At 40.6% G+C, this 20,985-nt stretch overlaps 1 protein-coding gene across 2 annotated transcripts in view; it reads left to right on the top strand.

Annotated features, from left to right (window-relative positions):
* CTDP1 (CTD phosphatase subunit 1) overlaps positions 1-18,286 on the top strand; it is a 101,366-nt gene extending 83,080 nt beyond the window's left edge. The window contains exon 13 of one of the 2 annotated variants that reach the window (XM_042869432.1): positions 17,248-18,286. In XM_042869432.1, coding sequence (XP_042725366.1) covers positions 17,248-17,389 — 142 coding nt within the window. In that variant the 3' untranslated portion in view covers positions 17,390-18,286. Of the gene's footprint in view, positions 1-17,000 lie in introns of both variants that reach the window. The other variant, XM_042869433.1, reaches the window with a different exon arrangement.
* Positions 18,287-20,985: the final 2,699 nt, after the last annotated feature.

The following is a 20,985-nucleotide window of genomic DNA, read 5'->3' as shown; positions in this document are numbered from 1 at the left end:
AGACTCTGCCACCTCTGTGGGCAACCTGTGTGTCAGTACTCAGTCGCTCACACCATACAGAAGTGCTTCCTGGTGTTCAGATGAAGCCTCCTGTGTTCTAGTTTGTTTTGATTCCTTTCTGTCTTGTTATTGGTCACCACTGAGAAGGGCCTGGCTCCATCCTCACTGCACCTTCCTTTCAGAGTTGTACGTACTACATAAAATCATCCCCAAGACTCCTTGTAGATGCAGCTGTCGCCGCCTTTCAGCATACTGTAGAGAGATACTGCTGTGCTTTTGTTGGCTGTGTGGCCCATTGTTGGACTCTCCAGTATGTCTGCATCTCTGTTGAACAGGGGGCCCTAAAGCTGGACACAGTACTGCTGTGGCTTTACCATTGCTGAGCAAAGGGGAAGGATCACTTCCCTCAATCTGCTGGTAAATATTTTGCTTAACACAGCCCAGGATACCCTTGCAGCTGTCTTTGCTGCAAAGGTACAGTGGTGACTCGTGTTCAGCTTGCTGTCCGCCAAGCCCCTTTTTCATCATCTAGTTTTAATTCCTCTTAAGTATATCAGGTTTCTCCAACCAGTTTTCAAGGAAGAAATACAATGCTTTTAAAAGGAGATGGCAAGCTACAACTTATCCAGAGGTAAATGCTGCTCATACTCATATATTTCTTTTCTCCTTTGCACAAAGCATACTACTAATCGTGTGGAAAGCGGGCGAATCTTTAAATGTAGATACTTACTTAGGAAGTAAGATAGCATCAGAACAATGCAAATCATGTATATGTATGACTAGCCCTCTGAAATGTCACTGTCTGTGCTGTGATGCTTCTGTGACATGGCACTCAACTTTTTTGAATCTTAACATTCAACAAAAATGCATTTGAATGATAATTCTGTGTCACAAAAAAGTCATTGCATATGAGTAAAGCTTATATATAAGCTATAAATTAAGCTATAAATAAGAAATAACTCAGCAATTTCAGAAATTCTAGTTTTCAGTTATTGCACTTGTTACTAACCATGTCAAAATGGAGAAACATTTTACACGTGTGTGTGTATCTCCTAACTGTATTTTTTGCTAACATTCTACAAGTCTCTTTCTTTTTTCTTTTCTTAGCCTGATTTATTTGCTTCATAAAGTAGTTCCATGTAGAAATTACTGATTCTCAGATTAAAGATAATACTGAAAAGTTATTGAGAAATGTAGATACACCTAGTTACATGTTGAGAGACACAGACAGTAGAGAAACAAACGTGTACTTATTCAACTGTTTAAGCTAAAAGTCTTTGTTCCAAGACTGCAAGCACACTTTGCTGATAAGTAGCTCGAGAGATAGAAAGTCTGCCTTGGGAAATCACAGAAGGACGTGCTGCTTACAGATTCTGAAATACTCTGAGCTGCTAACTGATGAGTTATTTCAAAAGCCCAGCACAATATCTGTTAATTAAAGAGAACATGCATTTTGGAAAGCATCAGATCACTAACTGGATAAGAAGAAGTTTCAGAACAGTAAGAGTGTAAACTTTCACACATTTATACTATTACATTTAGACTATTAACTCGAGCTAAAATTAACCAAGGTGCTGCTTCACATTTAGATCAAGAGACTGAAACGGGTCTCCTGCTTCTCTATTTCCTAAATGCACAGCTTATGCATGTTTGCAAGAAGTGTCAGGCTGCTGAGTTTCCATAGAGGTTTTTTTCACCACTAAAATAGAGATGTTCATTCTCCTTAAGGCCCTTAGAAAACCAGCTGTACAGTCTAAAAGTTCTCTGGTTCTTCCAAGCAAACCTTAGTGCAGAATTAATGCACAGAACAAGTAGTTTGATTATACTGTGGAACTGCCCTACAGCTTTGGTTGTGTAAAAGCAGAGCGTTTGAAAAGTGTAGATGGGCAATTCCAGAAACTGTACAATGGTGTAGTTACATGTGTAATAAGTGACTCGTGGATGTGATTTACACATTACATGCACAGCACCTGACCTGTGACAGCTGGCTGTGCTGCTTAGCACACAGCATTAATGCTTCCTAGGCCTTCACAGGTGCTTGTAGCCTAATAATAATTGTGACTGGAGAATGTAATTACCATGGGAATGTGCTGTTAATTATTATTCTGCGGTCAGTGATGATGTTATAAAGTTCAGTATTATCACTAGTGCTTTTTTTTTTCCCCCCAGAAATCTTATATGGCTGTACCATAGCTGAAGTTTAAGGAGACTGGCTGTATGTCACTCAGTTTTGGTAGCTTCTCCCAGGGTGGTTCTTCTTGGAGAGAACATCTCAACTACTATTCGTACATAGCATTCCTAAGCAATTGAATTTACATTGTTCCTCATTAACATTATAATGTAAATAACATAATAAGTAACATAATATTAAAATAGTTGGGGTTTTTTTTGGTTGTTTTTTTTTTCCAAATCAAACCTATCCAATTTAAACAGCAGTAGGATTTTTCTTAAAGCTTTTCTTATTTTTCTGGGAATTTTTTTTTTCAAAGTAGTTCTCTCTCCATATGGATATGATGTTACTTTTGCCAAGTTTCTCTAGCATTTGGTGATATAATAAGCAAGGTTTTCCCCACTTAACGATGACCTAAATTCCAAATCTACTTAATTTTACGTTAGGACCAATGTAAGTTATTACAGTTCTCTAAACATTCTTAAACTATTCAGTAAAAAAGCTGAAGAGTAGTGATTTGAACTTGTGTGAGGTATTTTAACGTGATTCTGCGGTATCTTCACATTTCTGTCCTCAATGCAAAGAGTTCAAATCACTGTGAATTGCTAAAGGACTTGTAAACCACACAGCAGTACTTTCCATACAGGTATTTGGAATCACTGCTTTGTCTGTGTGTTGGGCTACGTCAGGTGGGAATTTCCAGAATGCTTTGAAATACAGATTAAAATGACCATGTGCCTTCGACTTCTTTTACTCTCTGTTGCAATGCCTGCACAGATGATTAGAAGTCTTCTACATATTGCTAAAATTAGGGAAGTGTTGTCACAAAAGATCTTTATTTTCTTGACTGCTTTAACGCTAAATAGGCTTCATTTATACATTCTACAAGAAGTGTGCTGGTGTTTGCAAAATGCACTGAAATCTAACATAGCCCTTTTTCTCTAGTCTGCAGCAGCAGAAGTTTGGAACTGTAATGTAGGCCATCAAGCATAAGAGCATTTACCTTGTTTTACTTGTCAAACGTCCTAATGAATACTAAAGTGTATATAGGAATCTCGTTCTTAAACATTCCTTTTTCTGACTTACCATCTGTAATGATTTGGTGTATGTCGGTATAACTTAGGAGTTGTGTGTGAAGTAATTAAATTGATTTGTCCTTAATGCTTCACTGCATTTGAAGTAGAAATCTTTCTGCAGTCATTGCCTTCCATCACTACAGGGCCATTAACTAATAGCTTTTACCCTGGGACAATGGAGTCTAGAACCTGAGGAGAAATAATTTTACATCTGCAAGAACAATAGGCTGCAACAGCTGGCATTCTTAGAAGCCAACTACAGAAATCAAGTATTTGCTACTGTCCTTTTGGAAACAGTGAGGCCTGAAAAGTGAGAGAGATTCACAGAATCAGAGAGAAAGGACAGAGTGGAAAGATGGGCCTTTTAGCAGAGGATTCTTTTCTGACTGTGCGACCAGCTGAAGAAGAAAGTGCAAAGCACTGAAAGCAGTGTTTCTGCAGTGGGAGTATTGATCCCAGGACCTCAAGATTGAGCTTAAGATGCATTCTAGACTAATGAGAGGGGGAAAAAATTAAATGAACTTTTTATCTAGCTCTGTTTTTCTTGTGCTTCCGGGGTAAAGATGAGTTTGTCTCAGAATCAGGAGCAAATGTTTGTTTGCCTCATAGCATATCACTGTTAAGTCGACTGTAAAATGAGCATTGCTGAGGTCAGAGTTGAAAGAAAGGAGTGTTGGTACCTGGGAGGCAGAAGAGCCCAGGGTAAGTCTTTAAAACCTGTAAAAGAGGTGAAAGAAAGGAGTCAGGCCTGTGCTGATGAGATCCCAGCGTAGCCCCAACCCAGGGAAATGGGAGCTGGATGTTGACACAGTCTGAGCTCCCAGATGGGGGAGTTCTTGATATGTAGTGCTGCTTCTTAAGATTCTTGTCTGTTGCTTTGTTTAGAGTATCCCATGGGATAACTGGCTCTGTAGCCCAGCTGAGAGATGTGCATCTGATATCTTATGTGGATCAAAAAAGTTCCAAAAGCACAAATTATATTTGCAGAAATTAGGGCTGCAAGTAACTAAGAAATGAGTGAAGAATTCCCAGCTTTAGCTGCTTAAGGATGTGCTTTAAGGATGTGTTCTGTTCTGCCACCTTGTATTATTTGCAGCTCCAACTCAGCTTTGCTGGAACAACTTGAAAAAAACTTGAAAAAAGGCAGCTGATGAGGCATGCTGGGGAGGAGGACAAGGGCAGTGAAGATCTGCTATATGCTTAAGAAATGTCACCTTTTCTTCTGAAGCAAAGTGCTTTTTTCTGACCAGTCCTTAAAACCCATCCTGTGTTCTTAGTGTTCCCCATGAGGGGAACAGTAGGAAAACCATTTCACTCTATCTTATAATTCAGAGCACTTGTGCTTCAAGCAGGGAGCGGTTCCAATTCCTTTCTTTGGCAGGATTTAATTCAAGTAAAAAGCTCTAGGTATCGAATTGTTTTGGAGTTGGAGTTGCTTCTGCTTCTCCACAGGAGCAATCAGCCCTAATACCCTGTTCCCATTCTCATCAGTGAAACAGCTCCCCCAGTACTGGTGAATATTTAAGCACTTCTTATTACCACCACCCTCATTTCAGCCATCTATAGATATTAGTACTCTTTCGCAACTGTGACTTGAAAGGAATGGTGAGGGATAAAGAAGTAGAAGTTCAGGGTGAGGAAAGCTGGTAACGTGCTGCTTCAGTTTACATACCAGTGAGAAAGCTGACATGAAGTCTCTGATGGATTGCCTAGTATATGCCATGCAGTAATTTAATCAGAGTCTTTCCCATCAGTGAATCTTCAGTACAGTTCATAAGCTGTTAAACAATTGAAGTTTTCCCTTAGTAAAATATACGGATATTTAAATATCTCTTAATAAGGAAACCAAGAAGTACATTAACAACTATTAGGAAAGATTTTAAATCTTTCATTGTAAACTGCTATTAAGGAGAAAAAAAAAGTGTATTTCACACAACAACTAATGCACGTAAATCTTGACTTCTGCAAGTCTGTGATGGCTGCAAAGCAGCAGTGTATATCAACAGTTAAAAGGGTTGCTTGAAGCCTGTGCTGAGAACACTGATGGAGAAAGGGCAGTGCTGCTTCTTAATGCAAGGGATAAAAAAGATGGTTAGGTCACTCCACTTGTGAGCTCTTCATCCATCATTTGAACTCCTAGTAGGTTTTTCCATTTGGAAAAGATCAAATTTTGTATAAAAAGTGAGTGTATTTGATAAGTACATTGTGTCAAGCTGACTGTGGGAAATTGCCCGTGCATTTTTATCAGCTCAGCATGCAAAAAGCACAGTATGGATGTTGTAAGTACCCATTTCACAGAAGATGTCCCAGTGGGAAAAGTATCTTTTGCCATGTGTTGTGTGCATATTGCCACCACACTGTACAGAAGGATTTCCTCTTCGCTTTCAGAGTCAGAATTTCACATCTCCCTTTCAGAGACTTATTTTGCCACTTCTCAGACTTGCTGGTGTGGCTTGAGTGTGCCTTTAGCTATCCTAGGAAATATCTGGATAGAAAGAGAATTTAATAGACGACAGTTTTAAATAACCCATCAGATAAACCAGATCTCCTGAAAACACGTTTGTGTTTGTGTTATGCACACAAGCTGTAGAGCCTGCATATGTAGTCAGCAGAAATTGAAAGATAGATGTATCTACTGCTACTGTAGTTCACATCAGGCATCTGTGTCTTTGCCTTGAAATGATAACATCTGAGAGTCTGATAAGAAGACTTTTAGGGCTCCAGGTGTTAACCAAGAGAGGAAAAACTGAGCTGAAGGAACCAGAACTGCTCGCAAAACCTTACTGCGTGCTCCTCTACCTCTGCCATTGCTGGGCAGGTAGAGTGACTAGAAGAGATGAGCAGTAGCACAGAGTACTGAGCCCTTGCTTCAGACGGTTCAGCTGTATACTGCTCACCATTTAGAGAGGGTCTGCAAAGCCACTTTATTTCTGTAGTCACATAGAGGCAAATATCCGTTCTCCCCTCCAGTCAAGCCCTGTTTGATTAGCATGTCAGACCTTTCTCTAGTCTGTTCCAGTGCTATTGTCTTGTTCTAGGGGAGCACTAGAAAGAGGATAATTTGTTGCATCCTGACTTTTGTTAACTTATTTTTGAAGTATGAGGCTCTCTCAGTAGAATTAATAGGGCTTAGAGAGTGGAGAAGTAACTGTGCATATTCCTCTTGCATGTATTTGTATATCCATGTAACTTGCTAATCGTATTCCTGTGCAGCTGTGGCACCACTTCACTCGTAAGGCAAAGCTCAGCAGAAACTTCTTGCTCTGGATTGATAATACAAGGGCTGCTCTGAAAGTAATGCCTCCTATTTTGTTATGTTGGCCCCTGATGTCAGAGGCATCTGTTAGTGGTATGGCAGTAGAGGTTGAAGCTTCCCATCAGTATTCCATTACATGCTTTTGTCTTGTGACAGATGGCAGCAGAGTGGCATTCTGACAAAATGGCTTCCAACACAGAAATGCAGATGAAACAAAAGTATGTTATTGAATTCCTCCATGTGGAAGAAATGGCATCCATTGATATTCATGTGTGCTTACTGAACATTTATGGAGACCAAACAATGCATGTGAGCATAGCGAGGCAGTGGGTGCTGCATTTCAACTGTGGCAACAGTGACAGTGGGTCGCCTCTGCTGTGCAGAATTTTTCAAGCATGGCATGCAGGCTCGTGTTTATGGCTGCAAAAATGCATAACTAATGGTAGTGATTGTTGAAAACCAGTGTTTTGTAGCTGAGAAATTGCTCTCACAAATAGTGTTATTGTGCTCTTTGTATCTGTTGTAGTTTCCATGGAAGTGATAGGAGGCATTATTTTCAGAGTGACCTACATAAGTACGAAGCATTTTCTACTGCTGACATCTTCACTAGAATCATGGGCAGGCTGCAGATGAACAGTACAGTGGATCTGAGTTTCTGGACAGCACAATAAAAAATTGCAGTTGCACAACAGAAGGTACATATTGAGTATACTTAATAATAAGTATTGTAGAAATATTGACAGAAGAAAGTTGTAGACTATATTGGGATGAAGTATTGTTAGTCTGCAGAGCTGTGATCTGCTTACTGGGTAGTTTGTCATGTGGCAGCTAGTATAAAAACAACTGATACAGTTGTGTATCTATTGTGTGATTGGATTTGGCAGATAGGCTAGCGTCTGAGTTTTGAACCAGATTGAATTTTTGATGGTCAGTGACCCCGTAGTGTAGAGATACAGATTTAATACATGTAAAGTTTCTTATTACTGCACAGTTAAAGATGGATAACAGAATGGCTAAAAGGTGTAGCATATCACAGAATCACAGAGAATCTTAGGGGCTGGAAGGGACCTCTGGAGATCATCATCCCAACCTTCCCTGCTAAAGCACATTCCTTCAGTAGGTTGCACAGGAAAGCAACCAGTAGAGATATGAATATCTCTAGAAAAAGAGACTCCATAATCTCCCTGGGCAGCTCACTTGTATGGAACTTGCTGTGTTCCAGTTTTTGCCCATCGCCCCTTGTCCTGTCACTGAAAAGAACCTGACCCTGTCCATCTGACTCTCACTTAAGATATTTATAAACACTGATGAGGTTCCCTCTCAGCTTTCCTTTCTCCAGACTGAAGAGTCCCAGGTCTCTCAGCTTCTCCTCGTACTGGAGATGCTCCGTGCCTCTTTCTGGTCCTCCACTGGACTCTCTGGAAGATCCCTGTCTTTTTTCAGGAATTGATCTCACCAGGACAGAGTAGAGGCCAGCAGATCATTCCCTGTCCTGTACTGATGCATGCAGTTCTTCCTCCACAGGTGTAGGACTCTGCATTTGTCCTTGTTGAACCTCAGAAAGTTCCTCTGTACCAATTCTGCCTGCCTCGATCTCGCTGCATGGCAGTTCAGCCTTCTGGTGTGCCAGCCGCTCATTCCAGCTTTGTACCATCAGCAAACTGACAATGGCTGTTTATCTAACTGATGGATGGCTGTGTATATCATTTACACAGGTCTTTAAAAAATGATGGAAAAGTGATGCAGCTCTTCTACAAATTTAATTCAATTTATTTATATTTGTAAAACAAGCTTTGGCACTGCTTCCCTCTTTTTTCTTTTTTTTTTATGGAAAGCCAACAATTTCTAGCCCAAGTTTTTAACAAATTTATGTTTAAATTTTTTTCCACTCTATGTTGACTTTCTGCCTGTCATCTTGTAATTTACTGGCTTTTCTAAAACATCTTGAAGGAATGTCTGAAGTAATATGTTAACTTTAAATATAACTTTTTATGGGGATAAATTATTTTCTAGGATCCATGTTTTGTAGCTTTGTATTTCACAGCTGTTTTATGTCCAAAACAAAATCTTCCCAAATGAATTTTATTACAGGAAGAAAAGATTTATTGTGTGAAACTTCTGTCAATAAATAAAGCAAAAATTATGTGGCAGCGCAGGTAAATTTGAGTGAGGAAGAGATGGGGGGAAGGAAAGTGTTGAGTAGTCTGTAGCATACCTTGCCCTTGGGGGTGATAGATTTTTTCTGATAAAGAAACAGAGCTACTAGTTGAACAAGCATTCCAGTAGGATGATAGCAAAGAACAAGTCTAGCAGCTCATTGCCAGGGACCATCACTCTCACATCCCTAACATCAACTTGTAACAGCTCTCATGGTGCAGCATCTACATAAGTAAGTGCTTAAGCTGACCTACTCATTGAAAACTAACTGCTAACTCTGACATAGCAAGAGTGGGTAACTTGTGCTCTGTTGCTGTTGGAGAAATTAACTGGTTCACCACACTGCTAGGCAGGCAGCAGACACAATAAATTCGGGGACTGTCCAGTGTCAGTCATGTGGAGGATGAAGGATTCCCTTTCTTGTCAGGAGCAAGCTAGTAGAAATGGATCTTCATTTCATGAAGCAGAACACTTACATGGTGGGAGCGTGCATGTGTTCCTCCCTTGGACCGAGTGCAACATTTTAAGTCTTTTCTGTGCACCCATTGAGATGGCTCTGTTATCCATACAGAGTGGGGAATGTGTTTTGTGTTATCTTTAGTTGATGTCCTTGAGCCATTATTTATTGAATGAACATTCTAAACTAATGCAATGTTTAGCTATTTGCAATTTAAACTCAGTAATTTGTTTAAAACAATGACAAACAAAGTGAAAGTAAAAGTTAGAGTTAAAAACCTTGACAAAATCATCTTAGCATTCTCTGTAAACTAGTTTTGCCCATAACATATGCATAGTAACATACGTGTTAAAGTAATTTGTGAATATCTAATTTAAAAAGCTGTTAAATCAGTGAGAAAAGGAATACAAACTTAGATTTAGCAATTGCAAGCAACAAAAATTCAGCTCAGCCAAGCAGGTAAGCTGCCATTTATTTTCTGTTTGTCCATCTCTATTTTTCAAATAGAACTTAACGTGTCAGATACAAAGGAAAATGTTGTGATTCTTCTTACAGGAGTAAACAGTCACTTCATGTGCATTTGAAGAGTGTTTTCTTCCTCTTTTTCACGTTTTTCTTCTGTGCAGAGATTTCTTTTACAGAGAGGCATTTCCCATGCTTCCTTCAAAATATCTTTGTGTCCCAAAGTTGTTCCTATCTCTCCACAGAGATACAGCAGTAATAATTGAACTTTTTACAAAGTACAGGAAAAAAAATCAGCTGCTTGAGATATAACTTAAGGTTTAATTAGCCTCAATTGACATTTACAATATAACCTCAATTAACAAAACTCTACACCATTATTCAGTTTTTATGAAATCCACAAAATGATTATTTAAGCCAATGGCACCAAATCCTACTTGCAGTGGCCTTGGTTAGTGCAAGTTGCTGAGTCGTAAGCTGTTAGGAGTTTAGTTATTAAGATGCCAAATGGTACCTAATTTGTTTCCTCCTCAGTGTCTGGGTGGCAGAACAAACCCAAGTGAGATCACAGGAAAGGAGAATTCTAACCATGACTTTGCATTATTTGATCTTTAAACTTAAGGTGTTCTCTATTACATTGATACAAGTATTCCACCTCATATTCAGTGTGTTGCTTTGAAAACAAAAAATGAAGGACGTTTTATTTCCCCAGAGGAATCAGGTGCTTTTTCACATAAAAATGTATATTTGTGTACACTTCTGGACATTCTCATTTGCTCAAACACCTCACACTTTTTTCCAATTGTTTGTCTTTATTCTATGCTACCTTTTTTAAAAGCAGTCGCTCACATTTAGATCTCTAATCATTAGAGATAAACATGCAGGGCTATCCTTCATCACACTGTGAGACCTCACTGCCTGCCTCCTTCAGTGTTTCCTGTGACGAAACTTGGAGTGGCACAAGACTCTGGGCTTTATATATTTGTGCATGCACATAGACTACTTCCAGTACTAGTTTAGCAGCACAAGTTGATTACATTTGTTGTCAGAACAGTAATGTTTGTAAACTAGATAAAGCTGGGGAGAGAACTCAGATCAAATAACAAAGGTCTGCTTCAGTTTTTTAAAGTACTCATATGTTGACTGATGTGCTTTTTTTTTTCCTGAATATTGGCTGATTCCCACGTTGGGAGGTTTCATTTCAAATGCAGTCAGTCTAGAAAGAGGTTGTTCAGGAAAAGTGAACAGATCATTCTGCTTCTGTTACTTTAGAATAAGATTGAGAGATTACACGCCAGAATGCATTGGAGCATTTTCCATCTCAGCAGTGTCACGTAGCAGTCTGCTTTCCACATACTTAGCAGGGTAATTAATTTTCTGTTGTCTTCTGCAAAGTAATGACGAGGGCTACTAACATGATAGAAAGCTTTCGTTTGTCTTTGGAAGAAATAATCCACATCGTGAGTTTTGTATCGTTTCCTTATAACAACTGCGTGAATCATTTTCAAGTAATTTGGAGTTAATGAAATAATGCAGAATAGGTATAGTTTACTCATCTGTGATTTCACAGTGTGAGCAAAACTGTAGATCCAGCTTTCCAGTTTCGCTTTATTCAGTGTAATTATTATTATTAGTTCGGTGTGTTAAATAACCTGAACAAACATTAAATTGTTAAGAAATAACAATTTTCAATGGAGGGGGAGTTACTAGATATTCCTAGATTGGCCCAACTATCAGGAAAATACTGCCATGCCAATGGACCATATTAGTGAAATTTACAAAGTCTTCCGACTGATGTATCATTATAATTCCTGAAATTCTTTTATACTCTCTATGATTTTCTGTCTTCAAAAACTTCATTTCAGGCATACATTAGCATGTGTATTTCACAGACCTGGAAAGCTGCTGTTAAAACAGTTTTAGAACTTTTCAGAATAGTGGTTTTTTTTTACCTCTGGGATTGCTACAACAGCAGTGAATTGGATCACAGTGCACTGTTGGTAAGTTCAAAGTCATCCAGCTGTTGGTTGGGATTGGTGGGCTTCCTCTAACATCTTTGTGAGCAGCACTGACACAGCAGTGTTGGGTGAGATCCGACTCCACGATTCCTTCTTGCATCCCGGCGCTATGCGATAAACGTCTTCTGTGCTTTTTTCTCTGTGTCAGATGGCTGGTTCATCATGTAGTGCTGCAGAGAATGCTGGAAGAGTTCATGAAATGTTTTTCCTGTGTTGCTAAGTGTTGTCTTTGCTGTGATAGCATTAGGGTGAGGTACAGACATAGGCTCCAGTCTGTGAAAATGGAGCTGACGCTGCTCGCTGTGCTCAGCCGTGTGCTTGGCAGCCTGCTGTGCCAGGACAGTTCAGTATGCTTGCACAGGTGCACGAGATAAATTGCCTCAGGTTGTACCTGAGCCTTATGTTTTATAGGTCTGCTGTAGGCAATTGCTTACTACTGTACCAACCATGCATAAAACACGATGTGTCTCATGTCAAGAAATAGCTATTTCAAGCACAACTTGGAACATCTGAATGAAAGCGTAATCATCTCGCCTGCCCTATGTAATATATTAATGCCCACAGCATTGATTTTCAATTAATATGTTCTCAGCTCTCACATCCTCTCATCTTGTTAGGCAGGCAGTGGACTGGCATCCTCAAAATTGGTTAAAGAGCAGTTTTGCTGAGATGAGTTCCAGTTCATGGTACCTCAATACATTTCTCCAAGTGGAAGTCAGAGCGGCAGTCAGACTCCCGTCTCTTCTCAGGACTTGGCATCACCTTCTTGGTGTTACAGGAATTTGCAGAACACTGGACCGTGTGTGTGCAGAAACCAGCACAGACCTTTCATGCTGGATTTCAGAAGCATGCCTGGGCAGCACAGTCAGTCTTACAGCAGTACTGCCTGGGCTGTAATTGCATGTCAGTGATTGAGAAGTTCACTGCTTAGCAAAGTAGGAGTGGAGCATGTGGGCATTTGGAGTTTAAGAGTGTAAGTGATGACTTATTTAAATACTAGCATAGATTTGTGGTTGGTCCCAAGTCATTCTGTGGTTCTATGGTATGACCTCTTCTACAGTTGTTTGAAACAAGGTACAGAAAAAAGATTCTCTTTGGTTTTATTGAAAGTAAGGGTTTCGTTACCCTTCCATTCGTGTTGCTTGTTAGATGTTTCTATTTTTATATTGCATTGTATTTCTTACAAGGATGCCACTGGGATGCAAAACAGACCTGATAAAATCTGCTTTTCGTTAATAAAGAAAAAAATCCAGCATTATTATTCTTTTTCAGCTACAAATTACAAACAACAGACATGGAGGGGAAGAAGCAACTGACCCTAGACTACTTTTCACTGCTTTGTTCTCTATGGCTCTTTCAGAGAACTAAATTTGCTAATTAAATGATGAAAGAGGAGTTTTTGTTTGACCTGTAGTTGTATTTTGCAATCATATTTTAGTGATCATTTTCCTAGATGGAGTGAACAAGTGCTTATTTTGAAGACATTTTCCTGGTTGATTTTTCACACACACGTACCATGCCCTGTTACAACTTAGTTTTGTCTTCTGTTCCTGTCTCTGCATTTGCAATATCACCAAGTAAATTTCTCACCAGCATTCTGTAGATTTTTTCTGTAGGTAACTTCTATGTATGTACAACTGCATCTGCTTCTTGTTTTAATATCATCACAAATTACAGCCAAATTTTATTTCAGTATGTTGATAATTCATTTAAATGCCTTTCTACAATGCAGTTCTTTTTTTTTTTTAAATGATTTCCCCATCCCAGACATGAAAAAGATAAAAAGTTTCAGATAAAAAAAAAAAAAGCTTCTTTTGATATGGTTTAAAAAGTGAAGAGGCTTTAGAATTATGGCTTCAAGGACTTTGAGATGAACTTGGCTGTGAGAAGGAAAGCTGTAGGCTAGGATGACATGAGCTGATGGGGTTCCTAGGACTGGTTGTTAGAACAGATAAACGTGTAATGCATTGGAAATGTAAATGGTACAAATTAGTCACAGAGCTGTCAGGTATTTACAGCTGTAAGTCTTATGGACAGTTTGTCTGTCGATGAAGTTAATGACACTCAGTTATTCTGCTTGCTGTTTAATACCAGGCAAGCAAAATTACCTTTAAAAATGCAAATGAGGCTGATGGAAGCCTGTAACGTGCTGCTGGATCGTTCTCCCTAAATATGGAGAAGGGATTCTTTATGTGCATCACTTTTCCACTCAGAATTGTTATGCAGCATGTCACAGAAACTAGAAATACCAAGGAGTGGGCATAAAATTTGAATGCGTGCTTGAAATTGTTTATTCTGTTAACAAATATGGGAAAATACTGCTTTTCTCTTAAGACAGTAATGATTAATCTGCTACCAGTCTTCTGAAGTCCCAAGTAAAAAATGCAGCATTGTTCCACTGATGTCCTCCTTCCACATTTCTATCTGAGTTAGCTCTGCATGTGTTTTCACTGTACATGCATATAAATCCTTAGGATGCACAAGGATGCAGTTTACAGTACACAAACAGCAAAAGGTTTTTGTATCTTAATAAAAGCAGCATTCAGACTGTTCCTTTTTTATAGCAGAGGATTAGCATGTACCTGTGTGTTCTTTGGTTTTTTTAACATTTTTTTTCTGTTAAGTGGAGAAGTCTAGGGCAGAATAGAGCTGCTGTTCTGTTTCAAAAGAACAAGAAGTGACAAAACAGATGGCATTTGTTTTTTTGTATTTCAGAAGGTGCTGCTTAATACAGCTGGGTGAGAGGGGGGAACGCGTCAGGACTTTCCCTTAATGTTTTCTGGAAGGACTTTTTGTAGACGGGCACCCCGTTCTTGAATTGCCAAGTCACCCTGAGCATTTCAGGCCGCTGCCTTTTGTTGATTGTCCTCCCTGAAATGTATTTGCTCTGGAGTGAATTTAAGTGGAAGGGGTGTTGCTGCATTTCCTGCTGGCTTCTGACTTGGTTATTCAGTAAACGGCTCCTCGCTTTTAGGAGCAATGAACTAGCAGTGAGTTACTGGATGTTTTCCTGCAGCTCCTTTGGTATTGGGTTGGATACCTGCAGACTTGCAGTATGTGCTGTCAGACTGAATTCTATTTTTCAGCCGGTTCAATCAGTTTCCATAGCTGAAATGTTATAAATGTGATTGTTTTCTACTGCAAACGTTGTTCTATAGATTCCTCCTGGGTTTTTATTTATCTTACTGCTCTCTCAGCACCAAGCATGTATTTCTAATTCACTACGTGTTCAACAGTAATATTTTCTGATTTTGCAGAGTAAGACTCAGCTTTCTTTATTCAGCAGTTAGCTTTTCTCCAGCTAGTAGTGTAATTAATGACTAAAACTGAACTGTGTGGTATCTCTCAAGGCTGAAATTATCATGATGTAAACAGGTAAAACACAAACCCCATACGTTTGCATAACATTTAATGGAAATACACTAAGATTTCTTCCAACTGAGCATTTTTACTCTGGCTGCTTCTTCATCTGAGCTGTGCACTAATGCAGGGCTCTAATGTAGGATCCATAGAAACAACTACAATGCCTGAGAGGCTGCTTTTCCCTGTGTATTAAGCTGCACTCCGTGCCCCATAACTCCCTTGGCACATTTTAGTTTAGATAGCAAAATACACAGAAGTGCTTTCACCTCAACCCATTTTTCCTTCAGAATTCAGACACCAGATTGAAAACCAGGGCTTCAGCCTCACCTCACAGGGTTATCACTCACAAAAGCACAGAATTACAGATTGAATGAAGTCGGAAGGGCTCTCTGGAAGTCACCTGGTCCAACTCCATGCTCCAAGCAGGACCACCTGCAGCAAGCTGCCCAGCATCATGTCCAGACAGCTTCTGAGAGTCTGTAAGGAGGGCAGTGCTCTGTGCCAGTGCCACCAGCCCCTCCAGGTGCTTTCCTGCCAAGCTGCTTTCCAGCTGCCCCTCTCCCAGCACGTGTGATGCCTGGGCTGTCCCTCCCCAGGTGTAGGGTTCTGCACCTTTTCTTGTAACTCCAGGAGCTTCCTGTCAGCCCGGTTCTTCAGCCTGAGTCCCCCTGGCTGGTATCGCGACTCTGGTATCTCAGCTGCCCCTCAAGTTTTGTGTCATCTGCAAACTTGTTCCTGTTTCCTTCCCTGTACGGAAGGAAAAGTAAATCTGACATCACTGTGAGGAAGTAAGCGGTAATCAGCAGCAGCAGCGTATCTTTTGGGCGCAGTGGAACCCAATGGAAAGGCAGAGAACACAGTGCTGTTCTCCTGCATTTTGATTCAGACCCACTGCTGACATCACACCCTGATCCGTCAGGTGAAACGAGGAAGGTCAGGTGCCACTGAGCCGGCCAACAGGTAGCAAGTAGTCTGATCTTCTGAGAGCTACTGGCTCTGGAAGAGTGACAAGAAGAACGTCTGTGTGTGCGTAGAAATTGCTTTGTATTCCAGTTTTGCTTGGAAGCTCATGAGTTTGACTTTTAATCTTTTTATCAGTCTATTTTAGGTATATGTATTTCAAGTCAGAATTATCAAAGATCTTTGTTGCTATGTGGTACTTGTCTGTACTCTTAGAAACAAAGCGGCCCTTGCTAAATCATTACTTTTTTTTGCTGAAGATACTTTGTTGATTTTTCATTCTAGCAAGTGGATGCATTCTCCTCCTAATGTTGGAAGGGACATTTAAGAGCAAATTTGTCTGAAATTTGATCAAATGATCAAGGAGTAATTTTTGGAGGTATTTCTACAGCTCATTTTGAATTCTGTACAAGATCTCGACTTTATTTTTGCCAGAAGTATATGTCTGATATAAAATTCTGTTTTGGCAAAGAGAAGAAGAGATTTTAGGGTTCCACAGATCCAAATTCTTCTCCTTATGGCTTTGTCCCAGTTGAAGTGTTAGATTTTCCTTGGAAATCCTTCACAACCAGGAATGTGATTCTTCTGGCAGAGCATGGTGCACATCAGCTTCACAGCATCACAGAATTGCAGGGGTTGGAAGGGACCTCCAGAGATCATCGAGTCCAACCCCCTGCCAAAGCAGGTTCCCTACAGCAGGTCGCACAGGTCGGCATCCAGGCAGGTCTTGAACATCTCCAGAGAAGGAGAATCCACAGCCTCCCTGTGCAGTGTGGCTCATTCTCTGGAGACATGCAGAAAGGTGTTCAGACCCCCAGTGCTGCTTCAGAGAGACGTAGCAAGGAAGAATGAAGCATGCAAGTTGAGCAGCTGTGCAGTGAGAGTGGTTGAGCAGTTAAGTTAATCTTCACAAACAGGAGGTACTTAGATGTTTCATAATCATATGGTAAAATAGAGTGAATTCTGTAGTTTCTCATTCTCATGGCAGACTTGCATTTTCTTATGTGAGAAGAAGTTAAATTAATTGTTTTTTGGTTTTTTTTTTTTCCTGTTTTAAACTTTGTTTTCATTCCTTGTTCAGCGGAATGGGAGAAATGAAATTAACAGCACTTTGCACCCACAGCTGGAACAAAACAACAACAGTTAACAACGGTGGGGGCAGTAGTTTGTCCACGCGAAAGTAAGTGCTTTTCTTTTTTGTTTGGAGCTGAAAAAACGTGAGTCCTTAGGCCTAGTTTTATTCTTTTTGACCAAGAACGGTGGTCTGTGTTACAAGCAGTCAGATGCCTTGATTCTTGATTCGTGGGCTTTGTCTCTGTGTCCTCCAGGGGCCAGAAGCGCAAACTGGATGAAGACGATGCTGCCAGTGAATCCAGTAAAGAATCCAGCAATGAAGATGAGGAAGGAAGCAGTTCTGAAGCAGACGAAATGGCAGCAGCACTTGAAGCTGAACTGAATGACTTCATGTGACATTCATGCAGAAGATGGAATTTCTAATTATATTTTACTTCTCATAAGCAGATCAGACTTCAGATGAGTCCCTTATGTCAGTGCTCAATGTTTTTCCAAAACGTGTGTGTATATTTTGCAAAGCAACACAAGAGGTGACACATTATTTTACAAAATCAGAAATAGATGTTTTTAAGGTGTTTTACTAAAGGAAAATATACTTTTTTAAGCAAAAAAAAAGTATTAAATGGGACTTGGTGTGCTATGCCAAAGACATGTTATGAGCTCTGCAGAACCTCCATATACAGGACGGTGATACAGAGATTTGTGTTTCAGCATGCAGCAACTTTTCCAAACGCTGCAGTCTGTGGTTTATTGGTAACGATCCTAAAAAGCAGGATGAGGTAAACTAAATGGAATTGCTTGAGTGGTACAGCAGGAACCTGATGAACTGATCATCCTTTTCCACAAATAAATGCTATCAAATATAAAAGGATTTTTAAAATTTAAAATTAAAAAAAAAAAACAGTCTATATTTGTATAGAAACAGAGAACATCATATGCAAGCTTTGTGAACTCTGCACTTGACTCACTTGTCATTTGCTTCTGAGATGATGATCAGAGGTCATGTTTTTAAGTTGCTTTGTGGAGTAGTTGGATTCTTTAGGGACACTGTTTAGATTTTTAACTTTTCTTCTCTGTAAGCAGAAATTTAGCACAGCAAACTGTGTGATCCTGTCCTGCCGTAAGAAGCATATTCATCCATTTGTGTTGTTCTTGGGAAGAACGAGTGCTACTTCAGTCTAGATAGGATTTAATTTCTTTGAAAAGAGATCTGATGTAAAGTTTTTGTATATTCTATTTCATATTTGACCCACAAAACAGATTTTCTTTCATTTAATAAAAATTCATTTTGTAGATTTTGGTTCCCTTTGCTGTATCATGGAAGTCTGCAACAACTGTTTGTTTGCTTCTGTCAAACGTAGGGCATCTTTCCATCTTGTTTTTCCTTTTCTCTGCATGAAAACAGTGAAAAAACTTTGAGAACAACTGCAGAGTTAGAGATTCAGGCAGTTAACTGTGCAAGGGAAGAGAAACTGTGAAGTGTGAAGTGTGTGAGCTATTTCATTCCCAAATACACATTTTCTCTTCTGTCCTTAGCTGGCCTATGAAGATACTGATTACTGCTGCAGTATTGAATTTCTGAGGCTAGAACTAAGATTTCTTCTCAGTTGCTACCAACTGCAGACTGAGATTCTTCCAAAGCACATTAACGAAAGAAGACTCATTAATTCAGATGTTGTGGTTAAAATTACTTTCTAGTGCAGGAATGTTTAGGTTTGCCACCTAACAGTAAAATCAGAGAAGATTTTAGTACTCAGGTGCTATACACAGAACTGGCTAGTTTGTAAGTAACGGCAGTAAAAGGAAGGGTGAGAAAACAGGAGAATCGTCTCCAGTTATTACTGTTATTACTGCTTTTCCATTCAGAATGCAATGCCATCATCTGTGATACAATGTTCTCAATAAGAAAATACTGACCTTACAGGACGTCTATACAGGTACCACACAACTGAATCCTGCAGTGATCTGCTTTCTAGAGCTGTCCATGAAAACAAGCAGCACTTCTCCAAGAGACTGAACTGCATAACAAAATAAATAATTGCCAACAATTATTGCCAACAAAATAAATGCTTGCCAATGTGACTCCCATTTATAAGAAAGGTCGTAAGGAGGATCCGGGGAACTACAGGCCTGTCAGCCTGACCTCGGTGCCAGGGAAGGTTATGGAGCAGATTGTCTTGAGGGAGATCATGCGGCATGTGCAGGGTGACCGGGGGATCAGGCCCAGCCAGCATGGGTTCATGAAGGGCAGGTCCTGTTTGACCAACCTGATCTCCTTCTATGATCTAGTGACCCATCTGGTGGATGAAGGAAAGGCTGTTGATGTGGTCTACCTAGACTTCAGCAAAGCCTTTGACACTGTCTCCCACAGCATTCTCCTGCAGAAGCTGGCAGCCAGAGGCTTGGATGGATACACTCTTGGCTGGGTAAGGAGCTGGCTGGAGGGCCGGGCACAGAGAGTGGTGGTGAATGGAGTTAAATCCAGCTGGCGACCGGTCGTGAGTGGTGTTCCGCAGGGGTCGGTGCTGGGGCCTGTCCTCTTCAATATCTTTATTGATGACCTCGATGAGGGCATCGAGTGCACCCTCAGTAAATTCGCAGATGACACCAAATTGGCTGGAAGTGTGGATCTGCCTGGGGGTAGCGAGGCCCTACAGAGGGATCTGGACAGGCTGCAGAGCTGGGCTGGAGCCAATGGGATGAGTTTCAACAAGGCCAAATGCCGGGTCCTGCACTTCGGCCACAACAACCCCAGGCGACGCTACAGGCTTGGGGCGGTGTGGCTGGAGGACTGCGTAGAGGAAATGGACCTGGGGGTATTGACTGATGCTCGGCTGAACATGAGCCGACAGTGTGCCCAGGTGGCCAAGAAGGCCAATGGCATCCTGGCTTGCATCAGAAACAGTGTTGCAAGCAGGAGCAGAGAAGTGATTGTTCCCCTGTATTCAGCACTAGTGAGGCCGCACCTCGAGTACTGTGTCCAGTTTTGGGCCCCTCACTGCAAGAAAGATATTGAGGCCCTGGAACGTGTTCAAAGGAGGGCAACAAAGCTGGTGAGGGGTCTGGAACACAGGCCATATGAGGAGAGGCTGAAGGAGCTGGGAATGTTCAGCCTGGAGAAGAGGAGGCTCAGGGGAGACCTTATTGCTCTCTATAACTTCCTGAAGGGAGGTTGTAGTGAGCTGGGGGTCGGCCTCTTCTCTCGTGTCATTAGTGATAGGACCAGGGGGAATGGTTTCAAGCTACGGCAGAGGAGATTCAGGCTGGACATGAGGAAGTATTACTTTTCAGAAAGGGTGGTCAGGCACTGCAATGGATGCCCAGGGAGGTGGTGGAGTCACCGAGCCTGGGGGGGTTCAAGGAAAGGCTGGATGTCGTGTTGAGGGACATGGTTTAGTAGGAGCTATTGGGAATAGGTGAACGGTTGGACTGGGTGATCTTTTAGGTCTTTTCCAACCTTAGTGATTCTATGATTCTATGATTCTATAATATACAATAATTTATAAATAATAAATAAATAGCCTTTAGAAAAGGCTAAAGAAAAGTGCAACAAAGGAAGTCAAAATACAGTGCAGCCTCCTCGTGTAGAAGAGGATGAGCATCCTTGCAATGAAGCAGTGAAATGTCAGTGTTTGTGGGTCCTTTCAGTGTTTTCTCAAGTTAAGTACAGTTGAAATAATATGAAATAATGGCAGTTTTTCAGGTCGGTGTGATGCTGCAAATGATTTCACAGTATGAATTGCAGCAGGGAATTATTCTGGCTGATGATCTCTGTCAGTCAGACAGCTCTGACTGTAAATAGCCAGCAAACAAAAATGGGTAGATTGCTATGGCTTGAGCAATGTTCTATATTGGCTTAAGCTGCTTGCTGGATGCCACATTCCTTGCAGACAGCTGTCTCTTAGTACTGAGTGGAGTGATTCCATACACGCAAAGTTTGAAAAGCTTTTTGGTGTGAAAGGCTATATCCTGTTCCTGGTTTTATTTAGTGC

This window comes from Lagopus leucura, unplaced genomic scaffold, assembly GCF_019238085.1.
Source record: "Lagopus leucura isolate 7727_CA_CO unplaced genomic scaffold, USGS_WTPT01 Super-Scaffold_100002, whole genome shotgun sequence".
Taxonomy (NCBI): domain Eukaryota; kingdom Metazoa; phylum Chordata; class Aves; order Galliformes; family Phasianidae; genus Lagopus; species Lagopus leucura.
This window is presented reverse-complemented; position numbering and strand designations above follow the sequence as displayed.